Source organism: Octodon degus, unplaced genomic scaffold (assembly GCF_000260255.1).
Source record: "Octodon degus isolate 3935 unplaced genomic scaffold, OctDeg1.0 scaffold00166, whole genome shotgun sequence".
Classification (NCBI taxonomy): Eukaryota; Metazoa; Chordata; class Mammalia; order Rodentia; family Octodontidae; genus Octodon; species Octodon degus.
In genome coordinates this window covers 1,372,831-1,393,602 of record NW_004524742.1, presented here as the reverse complement: position 1 = coordinate 1,393,602, position 20,772 = coordinate 1,372,831, and the positions used below count along the sequence as shown (strand labels likewise).

At 36.8% G+C, this 20,772-nt stretch overlaps 1 protein-coding gene across 6 annotated transcripts in view; it reads left to right on the top strand.

Moving 5' to 3' along the window:
* CUNH15orf41 (chromosome unknown C15orf41 homolog) overlaps positions 1–20,772 on the top strand; it is a 261,509-nt gene that overhangs the window by 113,582 nt on the left and 127,155 nt on the right. For 3 of the 6 annotated variants that reach the window (XM_023703228.1, XM_004643114.3, XM_023703229.1), the window contains 3 exons: positions 543–610; positions 12,195–12,260; positions 12,859–12,964. In XM_023703228.1, the coding sequence (XP_023558996.1) occupies positions 543–610; positions 12,195–12,260; positions 12,859–12,964 (240 nt within the window). Of the gene's footprint in view, positions 1–542; positions 611–12,194; positions 12,261–12,840; positions 12,965–20,772 lie in introns of all 6 variants that reach the window. The other 3 variants (XM_023703227.1, XM_004643113.2, XM_023703226.1) reach the window with 1 other exon arrangement.

Here is a 20,772-nt window from a genome sequence, read left to right as displayed (position 1 = left end):
AATAGAGGAGCTGCTTGTGCTGGCTAGGTGACAAATGTGAATTCACAGATTTACAGGACTCTGTAAGACTGGAGATTCTTTTAGGACAAATCTGGTGGTTAGTATTCTTAGCTGTAAGGTATGTGCTTAAGTAATGTGTACTAAGTTGAATTGAGAGATTTTTAGCATAGGTTAATGAGTGGAAATGTTCCCCCACCCCTCTTTTTTTTTTCAGAACCAGAGATCGAACTCAGGCCCTTGCACTTGCCAGGGAAGCACTTATTCCACTGAGCCATCTCCCCAGCCCTTTCCCCTTCTTTTTAAAACAACTTAAAATCATACCCATTTATAAATCCTTGTTTGCCACAATATGTAAGCTTTGGAGAGAAGTCCATTGTATTTTTCAAAGAGAGGAAGAATGTGGTTGGACTTTAATTCCTCAGAGATGTGAGCTGCAGAACGTATTCTCAATTCTCCACCTCATATCAAAGTGTGGACCCAGTATTAGCATTTTCCTGATGGCACAGTGCTGCCTACATTGCTTTCCTTAACTAAACTTCCAGTGCTATTGGTCATGAGCATGAAGTCTTGCTGAGAGACTTGCTTCTGGAGAAAAACCTGTCCTTTCTAGGTGAGTATTGCTCTCATCTTTCCTAGCTGGTACTAGCTCTTTGAGTGCTTAAATATGTATTTTTAAATCTTCCAGCTGAAGTTATGTACAAAAGGAAGAGAGATGATGATTGATGCTCTGCATGTTATCTTTTATTGATTCTGAACTGAGCAGGAACTCACTTACCTAATCCCCTGTATGCACAGTACATACACAGGCTTGCAATTAATATTTTATAGAATAAGTAGCTGAAAAAATGCTTTAATATCTGTTGCAGTATTGCTTTTGGTGTCATGAGATATTAACCATAATCTGGGCTGTGTGAGAGAGAGAAAAAAAATACTGTCTGTAAAGTGCTTTCTATATTAAAAAGAATGGTTAGAAAAATTCATGTTAGGTATGTTTGTCTCATGCATGGAATTAGGGTAGTTCTACTTGAAAGCAAAATATTAAGCTTTTATTATTTTTATGCCAAACATTGATTGTCCTTGTGGATTTAGTATGATGGTTGAAAATCCCACATGTATGCATGTGTTTGTATGCCAGTGCAGAGTCTTATTGCAGATGGCTATTTCCTGGTCTCTTAAGAATTAGAACTTAAGTCTCAGAGGACAGGCATGAAATAGCTGGTCATGGAAACCATCAATCACCCTGTAGTGAATTTTTGTCTCATTTTATTTTATTTTAGCATTTCTCTCCTTAACTATTTTTTCTCCATTTTGAATGTGGTAATTTGTAGAGTCCATTCAAGAGTTATTATATGGATTTATTTTATGTAGATAGTGAGTATGGTATATTTTTTAGGAGAAAAAAGTAACGAGTGTTGAGTTACATAATTTGTATTTCAAATTAGACAACAAACTGGCCAAATAAAGTCAAGGCATGTTTTGTCAAATTAAGATGTTTAATACAGTACTTCCATAAATCTATTCTGCATCATAATACTTAATACTTTTCTTAAGAAATTGGAAAATGGAATTGGATGTGTTGTAAGATTGATTTAAAAGGGGCAGTTGAGTTGTTCAACCTATGGAAATAGGATAAGTTGGGAAGAAATTGCCTTTTGAAAAATCTAAAAATAAAATGATAATCGATCAGAACCAATAGTAATGGGTGTCCATAATGCACCATGAGATGTAGTTCATAAACGTGGAGTTCTGATATTAAAAGAATTAGTAGATCATATTGATCTCCCAGTTAGTGATCACTGTAGACATATTCAAATCCAGCTGTTTTGCTTTTGTTTTTGTTTGTTTTCATCTTAAGCTAGCAGTGGAGAGGTTAGACTTTCAGAGCTTCTGTGTGGTACTCTTCTGGCACCCTCAGCCTGTGACCATCAGGCCCTCAGTCCCTTTTCTTTTTCTTTTTCTTTTTTCTTTTTCCTTTTTTTGTATTTTAGGGAAGGGTCCACAGGGTGTTCAAGGTCTCACTACTAGATCGGACTCATAGCGATCCGCCTGTTTACAGCCTCTCAAGAGCTGGAATTACAGGCGCGGACCACCATGCCCAGTCTCAATTGCTGTCTCAGCGTGCCCTGGGAGTGGGCTGGCACAGCAGGCCTGGGGATCGAACCCTAGGGCCCTGCGCCTGTTTGTAGGTGCTTTAATCCCTTGAGCTATTTGGCTGGCCCTAGCCCCTTTTCTTTGATTCACCTAACTTTTTTCTCCTTTCTTTCTGAGGCAAAGAGCTTCAATGCACCTTATTTTAGATATAGTTCCTGACTTATCTTAAGTGGGCATTAGACTGGATTCACCAAAAGCAATTTGGAAATGTGATCAAAAAATTATTTCCCCTTATCTACAGTGTTACAGAAAATAGATCAAAAATTGGAACTGTTGGTTCCCATGTATTCCTCTAGTCTGGGGGAAGTTGAGGTGGTTATTTTTTAGATGCATATCCAAAGTGTGAAATGTGACTGATCTTTAATTGAGTTCTAAGGCATTTAGCCAATTCCATGTAACCTGCATTCTATTTTGAAGCATTTGCTCATCTGCATACAAGAAATTGTTCATTTATTCTATGCGTAGTAACTTTGAATATAGTACTAATTTACTATAGTAACGTTGAGTTTGTTTCAGAAACTTTGCAAATATATTTCATTTTAGTTCTTTGATTAAAACCTCTCTTGGTTTCTAATCTGAATTACTTTCCACAGGAAAGTATTTTTTCATTGTTGACATATTGACCATTTTAAAAATTATGACTTGCCCTACAATTTTACCCTATTCTCTATTTTCTATGCATTGTACTTTATAGTTATTGTAATAAATACTCTTTTAAATTTCTGCTTTTTAAAAAGCCTCAGTAGTTACTAGAGATATTAATTTGTTTACAAAATATTTTAAGTCAGATTAACAGTCTTCAAGTACCCTGTAATCCAATTTTTCTTTTTCTTTTTTTTTCTTTCTTTCTTTTTTTTTGGTCTTCTTTTTCTACATGCTTGCAGTACATACAGTTTATAATCATCTTGGAGAGTAGATACATGTATATGATACAGCTTGGTTCTTTTTTTAACCCTCTCCCTCCTCCTCCTGTGAACCCCCTTATCTCATATCTATAAAAAGTTCTTAGGCTCCTGTACATGGCATCTCCTTACTTCCCCTTCCCCTCTCCCATCTCCTCTCAGCCTTCTGGACCTCTTACTATTTGCAAAAGATCAATCCCCTTGTTTCCTTCTGCCCATCCTTTATTGTGCTTCTGTTTGTACTTTTCCTTACTCAGTAAGAAATACTATACATCATTTAAACTTATGTGTCTTATTTATTTCATTCAACATCATGTTTTCCAGGTACATCCATTTTCTCAAAAATGTCTCAAATTCATCCTTCTTTATAGCCAGAAGTACTTCATTAATTATATACATCATATTTCCTTTATCCAGTCTTCTGCTTAGGATTTAGCTTTTATGAATCGTGCTGTTACAGACATTGGTATACACGTATCATTGCAGTATGATGTCTTTAGCTCTTTAGAGTAGACACCTTGAAGGGGGATAGCTGGGTCATACAGAATTTCTGATTTAGGTCTCCATACTGATAATGCATAATGGTTGTACTGGTTTACATTCCTGCCAAGAATGCATTGATATCCTTTGCCAATAGACAGCAAAAGCAAAGTAAACCACCAGATTTTTCCTGGGCTCACTGTTTTCTTGATTTCCCTCTTTCACATCCACTTACTGAGCCGTTGCTATGCCGTAGCAGTTGCTATGACATGCCACTAACCTGGCAGTATGGAAAAGAGAAAAAAAAGTGTCCTTGTCATTGGAAACCTGTTTGTACTTATGTGAAATTATTATCCTTACAGACATTTATATAAATAAGTTTTCTGTCTTAAAATTGTTCAAAGTTGAACAAATGCTTTTTAATTTTCCAATATTCATTTATTCCACAAATAAGTTAATGAGCTAGGTGCTATTATGAGCAGTAGACCAAAGTCAAATCATGTTCCAGCTTCCAGGGAGTTAAGGTCCACACAAGCTCCCCAAAAATGAATGCAGATAATTTTCTGAAATTTCTGGGAGTTCTTGTCTTTTATTCATTATATATTCTTTCAACATACATTTTTTTGTGTGTTTTTTGCATGCCGGGACTAAAACTGTTCCAGTGAGTGTGAAGATGATCAAGCACAAGCACCCTGCGTCCCAGCGGTGCACAGCCGTGTGCAGTCCTGTCACGCCTGCTCTAGTGAGAGTGGCGTGCTCTGCACAGTGCATCCCCCCAGACAGTTGCTCACTCCATTGTCTTCGTAGTGAAGATAAGTGCACCTATGGCTTGTGTTATGCTACTCTCATTAAACCTTTCTAAGAAAAGGCATATAGTACGCTAAAAATAAAAAAATTCGTTTCACAGGTAGAGGAAATGCTGCTGCCTCAAGAACTGATTTTACTGACGTGGTGATAGAACTGTACATATTCACCTGGTTTACCTCTCCAGGACCTTCTTGCCCTGTGTACTTCCAGGATGACAAGTTGCATTCATTAGTGGCACTCTTAGCAGCAGACTAACCAGCCCTTAAGTATGTTCCATCAAAAAGGCTCTTAAAATCTAAGTTGACTCAAACATGAGACCTAGGAAAATTTAAAATATATTTCAACAAATGTTAGTAGTTCTTTCTAGGGATAAGTAACTTAGATTTAACATGTACTGATCAACACCTGAGGTCTCAGAAAATGTAAAGAACCATTGGCTACTCCTCAGCTTTCACACATGAAGAATTCCTTAAACTTTAAATTGATCACTGAGCATTGTGAGTATCCTTACCACCTCTGCCAAGGATTTACCCCATTTCTCATATTAACCCAACAGAAAATTTAGGCTGCTGAGGAGGAGGTTGTAATTTATGTCTCTCAAAGGAATTAATGAGATTATGTTTTGTTATGTTGTATCTATCCTTTTGTTAGTTTTTGTTCTTGTTGTTTGTTTGTTTTAGTTAGCTTAAGTTTAGTTGGATATTTTTGTTTGTTTCTTTTTAGAGACTTGAACAGAAAGGGTAACAGGGGAAAGAAAAACAGTGACAGAAGATGACAAGACTGTTAGCACTGTTAGGAGAAATACGAAAGAGCTTGTGCCAAAGATGGAAGATAAACCACTCATCTTCCATGGGCTGGCATATCTCCAGGTCAGAGGGACCTTCGTTAGTGACTTCCACAGCCACTGTCTGGTGCAAATTCTTGTTAAGTTGGGCTTAATAAGGATGGCTCTGGAGATATTTTATTCTTTCCAGTGGATGTTATCCTGTTAGTAGACACTAACAATTATTTTGAGTGACACCTGAGAGGCATTTTCTTTAGCCCTGCCTTACCTCTTCCCCCTGTGTTTGGCCAAACTAGCATATTTTACATTGGTGCTTTTCTAACATTCATGTATTACTCCATGCGACTCCAGGAGGGTATAATCTATAAAGCCAAATAGGCTTAGTAAAGGATGTCCCTTGCTGTAAGAAATTAGGATCTTTGTTTCTAAGAGTTCATCTCTTCCTGCTGCTTTATTCCCCACTGAAAGCACTGGTGCTGTGCTGGAGAAGTGATTATGATGTGACACACAGGGGCGTATGACTCCAGGTGAAGATCAGGCAGCAGGAACAGATGAGACTTACAACAGTAGGATCATTGGCATGCAGATGTTAGCACTGCAAAGTAAGAGAATAGAAACAGAGCATGTGATTATAGAAGCCAAAGGAACTGAGGTGGATCGGTGTTTCATAAGGTGTGGACCACTTATATTCCCATCTATCAGAAAGTCAAAACTAGGGTACGGTTTTTAAAACAGCAGGGACATGATATTGGGCAACATGGAGAATTGGGGTTCTACTCGCCCCTTCTTGAAAAAATTGTCACAATGAGAGACTTTCTTACTTATTCCTCTTACCAAATATACTTGTGCACACTTCTCTTGGGGACTGAAAGAAAAAACCAGAAGATACCCTGTTGCCACTAGAAGCTAAAATGCTTTTTAAACCTTCGAAGAAAGTGGTCCTGTGCATTTACAGTGGCAGCCTACCTGCTACTGGGCTATAGCCCTTCTCTTGCCACTGCTGTGGTAAGATAACTTGTGTCTGTTTTCCAGACCACTGCAGAGTTATTGGAACTATTTTGGTTGTAAGTGACAGAAAGCAAATCAAACCAGTGTACATACACACATTGAACTGATTTACTCAGATATACATCTGGGAAGTCCAAATGGCGAAAAATTGGTCCTTGTGTTTCTAGAATCCAGAAGGCAAAACAGTTATCTTCAGTATCTTCCCATTTCCCTTTGGATTCAATACTTTGCTATGTTGGCTTCCTTTCCTAGAAACAAAGATAATCACTGGCAGTTGCTGGTGTAATCCTTAAGGAGTTTGTAATCCCAGAGAAATGCTTGTCACTTTTCCTTTTGCCCCATAGAAATTATTAGGTCTGCATCAAGCATCTACTCCTGGGGCCCAATGATTGGAGGCCATGTTACTGAAGGATACTGTGCACCACATTGTGAGAGTAATGCTAGGCAAGATGACATACAGGACCACAAAGTCAAAATACCTCTCTCTACAATGATAAGACTTTCCTGTCCATAACCAGCAGACATGGCAGGGTCAAATCAGTTACTGTCACTGCTAGGTGGCCTTCTTGATCCTGTGCATACGTGCACACACATTTTTCGTCTGTAGGACCTCTATTTTATGCTTCAGAGCTGCTAACATTCCTCTCTCAGTAGAGATTGTTCAGGGACAGATAGAGTTGTCTCCACAAAAGGGCTTGACATAGTGACTTTAGCTAAATCGAATTGAGGCAGACAAAGGCTAACATTCAACCATTCAGAATTTTGGAGTTGAAAAGGCCTCTCATGAGCATCTAATCTCTTGGGTTATTTAGAATAAACTAGTGACAGCCCTTGTATCCAACTAGTCTCCACACACACCCCCACCCTGTCCTGTATCTTTTTGTTCTCCCACACTGATTTTCACTTCATTTGCAGCATTAAAGTGAAAGAATTAGTGGTGTGTGTCATTTAAGGAAAAGTTTTATTTTTGTTGCTATTCTTGTCCCCTGTCGCTCCACAGCCATTAGGCAGTAAGGAAGTAGCTTACCTAGCCTCTATCTAGGCTGCTCCAGCTTCTTGACCTCCCATTTGTTTCTCATCTTTAGGGCACTTCAGTTTTTCCTCGTATTGTCCCCTAAAGACATAAGCGAAGGACAGGGTCAGAGCAGTCAGTTGTAGTCCTTATTAGTGGCTTTGATAAGAGGCTTTGGGGGAAGAGGTTGAAACTAATGGCTGTAATGAAATTTTGGGTTCTGTAAAGATTTCATTTATCTGTGCTAACAGTCCCTCCCATGAAATGCATATGTTTTTGTGCCTTTTCATGTGATTTGCATATCAGAACAGCTATTACTGAAGCCTTCTCAATTTCTTATATGGAAAAGTCTGTGTAACTTAACTCTTAGCGAACATGAAAATATAGGCAACAATGGTTATAGCTTCAAGTGTAGAATAAGGCCGTTTTTGGGAGAACAGAAAAACAATACTAGATACAATGTACTGTAGTTTGAACATATATAATGTAAATATAATTCTATTTTTGTCCTCAATCCAATAGTCAGTCACAGAATATTAAAAAGATTATTTTTTTTTTTATCATAGGGCATAGTATAATTTGAGTTTTAGAAACCTTTGGACAAATTCACAGATAGAAGATGTCAACTGTTATGCTTCATTTCCAGATGTTGCAGATTTGGAATTCTTCACAATTTCTTTTAAGAATAATGACATTTCTTGAATTTAAAGTATTTAATAAAACAAAAGACAAAAAATTTTTTCTTAATAGTCTCCATTCTCCATGATTCTTAAGTATATATTAACTAGTTTTAAATGTTTTCATTCAGTGACTCAAAGCCAGCCCTTTATTTAAAAAAAGAAATTGTGTAATTAGTACTTAATTGCTTTGGATGTATTGAGTATTTGTAGAAGAGGGTAACTCAAAGGCCAGAGAAATTAAACTTTCACAATGTTCTTTAGACATGTATAATTTCTTTTTAAAAAATAGATTTCTAAGACGGGTCTGACAACTTAGAAATAAACAAAGACATGGGCTGTTTTTATACATTTGTAATAATTATTATTTTAAATGATTTTTAAAAATTAACATCAGTTTGATCTGTGACTCCTGTTTTCTTGATATTTTTTAGAGTTATACAGCAGAGAGTACCACTAAAGGTCCACAGATCAAGCAATTACCATGCTCATCTCCTGTTGGGGGAGATGTGGTCTAAGTAATATGGGTGGGTGGCCAGCTGCTGATCCCACAAGAAAGTGAGAACACTCAAGTGTTACACATCACAAAGAATAATTATTTAAAATAATTATTATTGCAAATGTATGAAAACAACCTATGTTGTATATTTTACACACAATCAAATTTAAACATTTGCCATAATTAAGACAGGGATGCATTCTATCTGGACAAAGAAGAAACTGGTTGACCTGAGCTCCTGTGCTGTATCTGTACCTATCTGAGTGATCCTGGTCCTTTAGGTTCTCTAGGTTACTTTTATTATGTATTATATGTAATATATGTGCTGTATATATTTGACTGTTATTCTCTTAAGACTTTGCTAGTTCAGAATTACAGTTTTTCATGAGATACATCTGAAACTTTACATTTTGTGGATCAGGAAGAAAACAGATCTGCTTTTGAGTGATAATATTGTCATATTTATTATGTTAGTAATAAACATTTCCACTATGATATTAATGAGCCTTGTGATTATGAAATATTTGGGGTTCTTAAATATATGCCTTAAACCAGAAGAGCCTTACTTTGTGCCTGTTCTTTTCACTGAGTAAGTTAACAGTACTTGGAAATTGAAGTAAATTAAATTAACAGGAATTGGAATTGGGGGGTGTGAATTATACTTAAAGGAATACATATTATTGCCCCCTCCAGATAATACTGTTCTTGATTTTTTTTTCCTGAATTTTGATTACTTTTGTTGAAAAAAATCTCAACAGATTACTTAAACATTTAGTTTCCATTTAGGAAATTCAAACAATAAGTACCCATACTTGGTTCATATATCTGAAAAGTATTGTGAGAACCGGTATGTAATGCATGATTCTCAAAGAAAATATGAAATATAAAACTGTCTATAGAATAGAAAATAAAAATCTGAACAGGTCAGTTGCCCTAGAAGACATTGGAAGAGGGACGAAAGAGCCACTGAGAAGTAGCACTAGACAGGGAAAATTCTACCCAGACTTCAAGGAGTAGATAAATCCAATGTCAGTATGATACCATTGGAAAAAAGGAGAAACTTTAACCATCGGTGTTAGCGAAAAGGATGCAGTCCCTTTCTTAACAAGTGGGATGAACCTTAGCTTGAGAGATTTGGGTTCACAGGTGAAAAATGACAGCAGAAATACAGGCAAAACCTTGAACTTTGGGTCAAATTTTTTGGCTTTGTGCTTTTGTTTGTGCATGGGGAGTTGAATCGAAAGATAAATATGACTAGGCTTTATTGACAACATGAATATTCTTTAAAATGTACTTGTGTCTTGTTTTTGAGCATTAAATGTGTGTGGAACTACTGTTGGTGGTGAGACTGAGGCAGATAAGACATTAAAAATAAGAAGAAAAGTCTTTTAATCAGAGAAGCAGCGTAAGATCTAAGCATAGCAGTACAAAGGAACACAGAAAGAATGAGGAAAGGGCTGACAACAGAGTATATAACTCAGCATCCCAAAGTTAGAACTCTAACGTGTCAGCCAGAATCTGAGCCTGTACACAATACTTTGAATAGAGAAATCTTTATATATCTGGAGGCAAAGAAAGACTTACAATGCAGAAGGCAAGAAATCAGGCCAGAAAGGTGAAGCTGACCCTCAGAGCCTCTTAATGCAGTAGTCAGTGATACATCTCGTGGACAGAGCAGGTAAAGGATGCTGGCTCATCGTACGTACCATGTACTACTGTCCATGGCCTGCTTTTTCCTCTGAACTTCACCAACTTTGCCTTTTCCTTTCTTAGGAAATCTAGGATGGAAGACATCATGTGACAGCTCGAACAGGGGAGGTAGGGAGGTGACAGAATTGAGTAAATAAAGGAACGTTTCAAGTGTTTAGAATAACCTCTTATAAAAGTAGAAGTCTTATTTCACGGGTGATGCACAGACTTACAAATGGCATTTTTTTGGGTACAGTTCCTGGGGATCAAAATTAATATTCAGTGAAAGAACAAAGTGGAAGGAGGGAGTGAAGAAGGAAACGGAGGTGGGGAGAATCAATAAAATAGCAATGGTGTTTTTAAGTTCTCTATAAAAAAGATGCAAATATTTCCTAGCCTCATTTAACGTTTTATGTTCAGGTTTTTGGGGTTGGAGTTTTTAAATTTTCACGTTAAGGAAGTCATGCAGTTTAAATAGTAGGTATTGTATTAGTAATTTCAGTGCCATGAACAGGACTGCGCATCTGCTTTTAAAGGAATTTTATTGTGTGCATTTGGATTACTTGGTGACCTTTGAAATTTTGTTTTGAGCTGCTATCAGAAACATAATCATTTTTTCTTTCTGAAGCAGATTTTTAACATCTACAAACGTTGATCAAGCTAGGATAGTTTTAATGAAATATTAATCTGTCTTTTTTAATGTCAGCCCTGCTTTTGAGACTATGTCATCACCTATCTAAAACATCAGCTCAAGGCACTGGAGATGATTTCATTAAATGCCTTTTCCATTAAACATTCTCATTGTGGTCAGAGTAGAGTTAGGTGACAAATTTTTCCAGTCTTGTTTTCTATAACCCAATTTGCAAATTCCATTATTTTTAAATTAATAGTAATTTGTGGCACATTGTCTCAGGTTAACTTAATAGTTTTTAAATTTCAAAAAGGGAAAATGGTTCCAAATTCTAGCCTCCATCCTTTAAAATCTGGATAGTCTAAAGATACTGAATTTTATCAAAACTGAACTTAAATATCTACTTTAAATATGTATCTTGTCATTAAAAGGTTATTTATGTTTAAAATGCTGACCTTTCAAAATGTACACAAGAGTGTTCTAAAACAGAGTTTCTGAACATTGGCCATGAAGCCACTGTGTTGGGCTGACAAATGGATTGGAAATAAGCGACCGACACTGGGAATGGGCCATTAATTTTAATCAAAGGTGATGCAAGAAGGCGAATGGGATGCACGGCAATGTCAACAGCCCAGTAGGTGTTAAGGGACCACACAGCCTTCCTTGTTACTTGGTTGAGCCATTAGTTGAGGTTGGGTGAAGACAGAAAGCTACGTCTGGAATTGAATGACCAGGTCACTCCGAAATATAATGGAGAACTCCCCATTTCAGAAATCACATTGTAATGCCATTAGAAGCCAAGGACAGCATTTAGAAAGCATTGAGGTTTTTTGTTTTTTGTTTTAAATTAAGCACCTTGTTAGTTTTTCCCAACTTTGTCAGGCTTCTCATTTTCCTGCTTCTATTCCTTCTGCATACATCCTTGGTATTTGCAGAGGATCAAGAAATCGAACAGACGAAGGAAAAAATTTCAAAGTCTGTTTGCTTTTCAGAATTACATAGTTAGTTTAGAACCCTAGTAAATACTAGAAACACTAGTGTACCATAGGAGTTAAGCAAGATAATTAATTCTTTGCAGTGGTCCCATTGTCCTTGTCCTTTTCTTGTGTATAGGAATAGTTTTGCTAATTGAAACTAAATTTTCTTACTGCTTTAATGCAAGTGTTTGCTTCATAATTGTAAAGGTCACAATCCTTGTGCTTTACTATAAATTTTCAATATTGATTGATAATGTTAGTGATGCTCATGGTAATAAAATCCTTTTTTACAATTAGTAAGTATATTTCTTTGAGTATTTTCAGTTATGAAAAAAGGTAGCTATGACAGCTTGACTTGATGTTTGTAACCACATAAAAATGCAAACAAGACAAAGAAGCAGTTTTTATGTTTCAGGTTTGCTAAAATTAATTTCTTCTGACACAGCATTGCATGCATAAGAAAGATATGTGTGACTGCATTAGTAATTTTTATACATATTTAAGAAAGAAAAGCAATTATATTGCTGTCTGGTTAATGGAACACTGTTATAAGTAATAGTGTTTGTTCTTTCTGTAGATGAGGATCAGCTCCGTGCGAAGGGTTATGACAAAACACCAGACTTTATTTTACAAGTACCAGTTGGTGAGTTCCTAAACTCTGTTATCATTTGTTAATAGAGAAGATAAGATTTTTTCCATTCCTTTTTAAAATACGTTAATATTAACAAATGTTACCAAAATATATTAGCTTTATAATATTGTATCTAAATGGGTCTAATAGTTGGGAAAGATTATTGTAAATATCAGAAAATACTAAATTCTGAAGAAATTTATGCCTTTAAAAGTTTTCCATATAATGGAGAAATGAGTGTGGAGTATGCCTTCTAATTTCAGCTGCCACTTTCAACTCATTTCTCTAAATTGTGAGTTTTTAAAACAATTCTGTTGAGTAGGTAGTTTTACTTTGGTCTGCTTAACATGTCTCTGGTCAAGTTATGGAATCACATTCTTGAACTAGAAAAGGACTTGGAGAATGTCATGACAATGAAAAGGATGTGACTGTAGTGTAACTGTTCACTGCGATGAGCATGCACCATGCCTTGTTTTATAATTACATCCAGAGTAGATGGTAAGGCTAAACCTCTGCTCATTAATGTGAAACGTGGAGAGGCCTCTGCAGAGTTCAGAATTTTCAATCTTCCCTTCTCTTCACCGTATATTAGTAATGCTTTGTCTCTTAGCTGTAGAAGGGCACATAATTCACTGGATTGAAAGCAAAGCCTCATTTGGTGATGAATGTAGCCACCACGCCTACCTGCATGACCAGTTCTGGAGCTACTGGAATAGGTAAGGCCCCATTATTTTTCTCTTAAGATAAACGATGCTCAGCTGAAATCTCATTAGAAAAAATATTTTGTTTAGCTGGTAAAAATGCTAGTAACCTTTTTTGTAGTAAATATAGTCTTGATTAATGTATTAATTTTAGATAATTTAAACTTCTCTGCTTCCATAATGTTGCTTCATTTTTTTAAAACTTAAAGTCTCTGTATAAGGTCAAAGTTAGTATATACTCTCATATTTTATACTGATAATATTTAATATTGGTGCATTTGAAATATGTATAACAAAATGTGATACATATTATAGCCACTGCATTTTTAATCCTTTTGGTGTGAAATATATACTTACTGTCAGACCATAAAAATAATTATTTCAGCTGGAGAAAATATCCATATGATTTGACTTTTTTTTTTCTTTTTTTTTTAAATGGGGATTGAACTCAGGCCCTTGCGCTTGCCAGGGAAGCACTTATTCTACTGAGCCATCTCCCTAGCCCCAGTTTTCTTTTCTTTTCTTTTCTTTTCTTTTCTTTTCTTTTCTTTTCTTTTCTTTTCTTTTCTTTTTTTTTAACAGAACTGGAGATTGAACTCAGGACCTTGCGCTTGCCAGGCAAGCACTTATTCTATTGAACTATCTTCCCAGCCTCTCATATGATTTGAAAGCTGAAAATGATTCAGCTTATAATAATAGAAAACAGTTTCCAAAGAGATGAGGCTCTCAGCCATTATGAAAGCATTAAGGATGCCCAGACCTAAGATTATTTCATTTAATCCTCACTAGGTACTTAACTGCCCCCATTGTATAGGTAACTAAACTGATACTCAAAAGGAGAAAATAGTGTAGGATTCAGCTAGTTACCGTGGGCCTGCATTTCTCCAACTCACTCCCAAACCTGAATCCTTTCCAACAGAATATTGTTGGCATGTCATACAGCTGTTGAAACTTTGGCTTCTTCTGTGATTACACTCCTAAGTTTTCACACCATGCATTTTTCCCTCTTACAATGTTGATTTTTCCCTTCCTAGATTAGCTTCATTCCTAGGTCAGATGCAGCAATGAGATGACACTGGCCCAGAATAAGAAAGGAGAGAGTAGATCCGTGGACAAGAGTTTCAGCCTGCAGTGGGGCTAGGGGTCGGCAGTGACAGGCTGTGGAATTTGGTATTATACTGTTAGCCCGCTTTACAAAAGGCCAGCAGCCATCGCCCATAGCAGCTGTGCTAAACTAAGCCTACTTTTTGCCATGGTAACAATGATCATGACAAAATGCTGGATGTAATGGCTTTCTTGATTTTCTTGTGTAATTGCGCGTAGCATCCGAGCTTTACTTTACAGGGATGGAGGAGGAAAGTGCAAAATGTTTTAGAAATCAATGCTGCTTCAGCATTTCCTGTGTTTTATTCGGCCATTATTCAAATTAGCAATAATATGGCAAATTGAATTTTAGATTTTTAGCAATTTTATGATGAGTTTGAAATAGTAAAGAAAGCATCATTTTCGATAGTATAGGGAAAGTAATGACAAGAAAATCAAATGGCGTAAGTTTAGGTTGCTAAAGGATTGAAAAGAAAAAACCTGATGGAGTAAATCAGTACACACAGAGTCAGTTTTTCCATTTGGTACTGGTCAAGTTTTTCTGAAAAACAATTGTAAGTTGAATCCCGGATACTAGAGCTTACTTAGAAGTTCCAGAAGCATATCTTCATTCTACAATAAGTCAGCTGTTTATTGAGAGCTGTTGTGTGCCTAGCACTCATCACTTAGAGCCATGTTAAATAATCTGATCATCTGTGCAATAGATTTACAGATTATTGCCATGGCCAGAAGGGGTCTGAGTGATGGATAATTTAATACAGTTTCCTGTGAGAGGGATTTTTACTTTCTTTCTTTTTTTTTTTTTTTTTGCATTCTACTTTTTCCATTGTAATGATATTTTACTTAGACTATTATTGATTTACATTCCCTGAATGTATATTTTTATATATACTAGCCAAGTAGACATAAATTTATGGGTGATAAGGGAACATCAGCCTTGTGGCCCCAATTATTCAGGAAGAAAATACTCTACAACGAAGTCGCTGACATTACCAGCTGCCTGCACAGAAACCACAAAAGCCAAGTAATGCTCCACCTCAAATGGAACATGGTCATATTTACTTGGATATAAACTTTGGGTTGTAATAAGAACGTGGACTTAGCAGTGATGGGGTGTTTTGATATAAGGAGATAGCAGCCCACTTGTGAAATTGTGGGATCCTGCTGTTTTCATATTTTGCCTCAACAGAACTCATACAGAAGTTGAGAAAGTTTCTTTAGAGTTGAAAGAATTCTTTAACCTGTAGACAGACTTTGAGGAAAGCTCCTGGATGGTATTTGAGCCATTTTATTCATGTAATAAGGCCCCGGTGGACACAAAGACCAGTGTTATGTAATTGGGACAGATTTTCAAATTAAAGAATAGACCTTATAAAAAGGTAGTTCAATTAATATTTATAGAATAATGCTTTAGCCTGAACCATTTCTACACAAATAACTTGCAGAGCTTGTAATTTTTAGATTATCTCTGCTTTAAGAAGTGTTTTCCACAGTGACTTGGCATTCTTATCACTGTTCAGCAGATTTGACAGGCAGAATTATTCCTTTTCTCTGTGTTAAAGCATTTTCTTTCTCCTGTGTTGCTTTCTCCTGGGTTTCCTCCTGCATTGCCAGTAGCATACGCAGTCTCTTTGGCTGGCTCCACTGCCTTTTCCCAGTCTCTAGGCTGCAGCACTCGGGCCCTCCCATCTGTCCCACACTACCTTTAAAAAAAAATCTGCATTCATATCGTGGCTAGTCTGTTGGGGATTTCTCTAGTTCTGTAGTTTTGTGTACAAACTGTTGAGATCTCCTAATTTTTACCTCCAGTTCTAATGTTTCCCTTGAATGATTTGTACACTAAGTATAGAACCTCCTTTTGGGCATCAAATAGATCACTGAGACTTAACATATCCAAAACTAAACTCTTGAATTTTCTTCCCAAACTCATTATTTCCATCCCCTTGCCCAGTTCAATCAATGGTGCTACAATTTCCTCACTCAATTCAGAAACTTGTTTCATGCATCAGCAAATTCATTCAGCCCGTCTGTCCTCACTGTGTTGTGAATAGTGTCCTTTTTGCCATTTCAGCTGCTTTTGCCTCTGCCTCTGTTACCCCTGGGGCAATTGCTCCAGACTGACCTCCGCAGGTCCAGTCTTACGGCCCTGTGGTCAGTTTTCATAGCCCATCTTGGAAAACCATATTATTTCACTTTCTTGCTCAAAACTTTTCCATAGCTCTCCATGGCATTTAAAAATAAAATCTAAAATCCTGTGCTGTGATATTCAGGACCCTCTGTATAAGCTGCTTCCTTCCAGCTTGCTTCTTCACTCCCCTCACCTAAGACTTTCTCTTTTACTTCTACCTCATTGGCTTTGTTATATGTTCCTTGAACTCTGTTTCTTATTTCTGCTCTACGACCCTTACTATGCCTCACCTTTGTGCACAGTTTTCTTTACCTAGATCTCCATATAGCTTTCTTCTGACATGACAGCATTCAGATGTCTGATTACAGTTCCATTCCTCAGAGAGCCATTCATGTCCACCCAGACTAAGCCATAAAACCCTCAGTTCTCTCTCTCCTCATTGGGTTTCACTTCTCTACATCCTTACTCATGTCTGCATGAGTGACTACAATGTCATTGGGAACACTTATAGAAATACCAGTTTACTTATTTGAGTAAAAACCTTTAAAAGAACTTTCTCTTTTATACAGTACTTTTGGCAAAATTTTTGTGTAATGTGTTCCTCTGCTTTGTTATCAAAACTTCAGAAACTTACCCTGACTTGATTCACCTTGAAAAAAGTTTGAACTTTGCAATGAGTCTCCATTCCAAAATCAAATATGTTGACTAGAATGCATAAAGTGCCTTTGCTATATGCAAACTCCTAAGTACAACTAAAGAACTATGTTAATTCTCAAAATTTGACTTTCTCTTACAGAGCTAAAAGACTTAGAGTACCTCTGAGAAGCAGTATCAAACCAGAGGTCCTAAATTATGTCAGGCTACTAGAAGAAGTATTTTCTTCTAAAATCAACACACGGGCTGGGGACATAGCTCAGTGGCATAAACACCTGCCTGGCAAGTGTAAGATCCTGAGTTCAATCCCCAGTACCACAAAATCAATCAATCAATCAATCAATTAATCAATAAGTCAATCAACACACATAGCCTACCTTTCTATTTATCTAATCAGAAAATGAGCTGTTTGGGGCTGGGGAGATAGCTCAGTAGAATAAGTGCTTTCCTGGCAAGCACAAGGGCCTGAGTTCAATCCCCAGTTCCACCAAAAAGAAAAAGAAAAAAAAAGAAAGAAAATGAACTATTTGACATGTACCTGCTGTATTTTTTTATATTCAGGTAATGACAGAGAAGGAACCGATTCTGCAGTTTTAAAACCAATTTATACACATGGGTTCTGACACAGAGCCTTTCAAAGAGGCAGAGACACTGTGGCTTCTTTTGGTAACTGGAAAAAAAGTTTCAGTAAAGAAATGTCTCAAACTTTTCCTTCTTTATGGCAGAGTAGTACTCTATTGTATAAAAAAAACCACATATACCTTGAGACCATACTCTTAAGTGAAGTAAATCAGAAACACATGTGTAAATACCATGTTACTTCTCTGGTGTGAGAAGAAAAAAATGTAAATAAAGACCTGAATGTATAATAGAAATTCTAAAATAGGAAGAAAATGTTCAAACAGAAACGGGAACAAAGAAGGGGGGAAAGGGAAAGGAAGGAAAAGAAAACAGAAAAAAAAATGAGAAAGGAAGGAAAAAATTGAAACAAATCTTTTGTAAGGAAGGGAAGAGGGATTGAAGGGAGAGTAAAGGAATGGAAAAAAATGGATCACGTTATATCATGTACATGTATAGTACAAATTTCGTGTGATGAATGTGATCACTGCATATACTTAAAATCTATCAATAAACTTAATTTAAAAATAAATCTTTAATTTTGCATAAAAAATACTCAGAGTCACATGCTGCAAAGCTCATAAAGAGTACTGCCTAACAACTGGTGATCAAAATATGGAAATCACAACCACGAGTTTAGCACCCCTCTGGGACATTCAAGGGACATTCAGTCACGTGCTCTCTGTTCTAAGCATTTGCGGTCTCTCTGTTCTAAGCATTGGCTTTGTTATATGTTCCTTGTAGGTGCCCGTCCCTAAGTGGGTCTACACTTAGCAGCTGGAAAGAATGCGTTTCCACGAATTACTATTGAGTTTTATATTGAGTTTTATACCATTTGTTTAGCCATCATTGAATGCCCAGAAGTTGGCAAGATCCCTGATGTGTAGTATGTGATCCGTGTATGTTTATTGAATGAATGATTGTATGAATGAATTTATTAATGCTTATTGAAAACAATATTTTGAATCTGTTGTTAAGGATTATATAAGGAATAATGAAATTAAACCTTAGTAGAGCCATTTCCTTGTAGAATCCCATCATGAGAACCGTGAGAAAAATGGCTTTTTCTAAAAATCTAGACTTTTCAGATTTATAGGATTTTTTTTTTTCTGTTTTTCATATGTGTGTGTGTTTTCTTGCTGATACTGGAGGTTGAACTCAAAGTCACTGTATCACGAGGTATATCCCAGCCCTTGAGCTATCTGCCTGGCCAAGACAGTCTTGCTAAGTTGGAACTTGAGCTTGCTATTCTCCTGCCTCAGTATCACTTAGTGCTAGAATTACATGTGTCTGCTACAGCCCCTATCTTAGGTGTATAAGTTTCTATAGAGTTACTTCTCAACAGATAATATAAGTCTACTTACTTATTGACTTTGAAGACAGAAAATAACCAAGAATTTTTAGATAAATTTATACTTACATTGATTGCTTGCATCCCTCCAACTTCTAACTTCTCTAGTTTTAAATTTGACATGGAATGCCTTGACAGTCCTAAGCAGAAGTAAGTCTTTATTGTCCCTAAGAGATACTTCAAATTGGGCTTGAGTCAAGAGCACAAACAATTGGAAAATTTTGAAGTTCAGATTTACAGTAAAAATTCGCAGACTCAGAGTTCTGGGCTGCTGGTGGAAGTGCAGGGGTCAGTGACCCACTGATTGCCTGCTTCTCTCTTCCCACTCTCTGCTGCACCTAGAACAGGGTCACTTACACCGCAGCATCCACATCCACGCACATTCCCACGGACCACTGCCGTGGGCCAGAGGGCACCTTGTGTGGTTGCACACTGTCAAGTGGATGATCCAGAGGGATGGGTATGCAGATCCTGGGAGTGTTCCCATGGCTTCTCTGCAGTCCTTCTGCATGGAGTGTGACGTAGGAAGAGATGGAGGCAGTGTAGCTACTACAGGGTGGCATCAAAACATTACAACAGAGTGGCATCAAAATAGAGACTTTTATAGCTTGGGTCCAGAACCCAGGTCCCTGATCCTATGTAAGGAACAATAAAAAAAAAAAAAAAGAAGCAAATTCCATATCATCTGAAGTTTTTTCTTCTAGTGGTGTTAGGAGGAGGAGGGGAGAGAGCACCAGGGAAGTGATGGTGTTGGTCATATTTATATACTACTGGAAAGGTTAAGTGCTGAATGCCATCTGTCAGATTTTTCAATCTTTGGCTCCAGAGAGTCTGCTCTCCTAAAGGCAGGGCTAAGCTAATACCTTCTGCCACAAGAATTGATTTGACTTCATGTCTTACCTCTAAGTATTTTTTAAAGATCAGTTATTTACTCAACGTGATTGCTTTCTCTGGTCTGTGATAACCTGAGAGCAGAGCTTGTAGAACAAAGCTGCCAAAGAGTTAAGAGTTAAGGAAGGTATTTTTCAGAGGATGGTCAAAGTTTTTCCTATATTAAGATAACTTTCAGGAAGCCTGCAATTAGCCCAGTCACAGATTTCTAGTTATTTCAGTCTCGTTAAAAACAGGACTGATCACATCTTCCTTAAGCTGGAGTATGTGCCTCAGCAATAGATGCTCTTGCAAACCTTCAATTACATCAGCTTGCAGGGCACTGCTGCTGTAAACTAACAAGCAGTCCTCAGCAGCAAGAGACAGATTGACTAATAATTAGCAAATGCACTGAAGAGGATTTCTATAAAGGTAAAATATAATAATTTGCTTTCCCATTTCATAATGGAGTTGTTGTGAGACATTGATATCCCATTGTTCCAGACTTAAGTTTGACACTGTTATTTGCTAGAGTAATCTCAAAATATTTGATAAGCATGAGGGGAAAAGTTTTCTGGCTATTTAGTACTTTTATGCAAACAATTCCTCATAATGGTGAAATACCACTTTTTTTCTGTATCTGGAAGATGAATAACTAGGCTTTCCCCAGCAAGGAATCTGTATTTTCTTCCATCACTTACTGTTCTTGATGATGATTTTAGATACAAAATTGTACAAAAGGTAGAAAGGCTGACTTAGGCTTTTAGATTGGTATTTACAATGCAGAGATGATTGTTGGGAAACTGGGATGAGATAAATGAAAGAATTAAAGGGAAAAACGTAAGCCCTAGACTTCTAAGGAAATGTCAGTTGACTAGTTTCTCAGGCTTGCGGTGATCTGTCTAATGACTGTCTTGAAGCATTTTATGAAGGCAGCATGCTGACCAGTTTTACAAATGAAGTGGACCAAAGAATTATTGAAAAGATAGATGACTTCCTGGTGACCTGCTACTGTGACAGTTTTTTTTTTCTTGTTTAAATTTTATTGGTACATTTTAGGTATAATAATGTTCTTCATAGGGCATTTGTACCCATCCA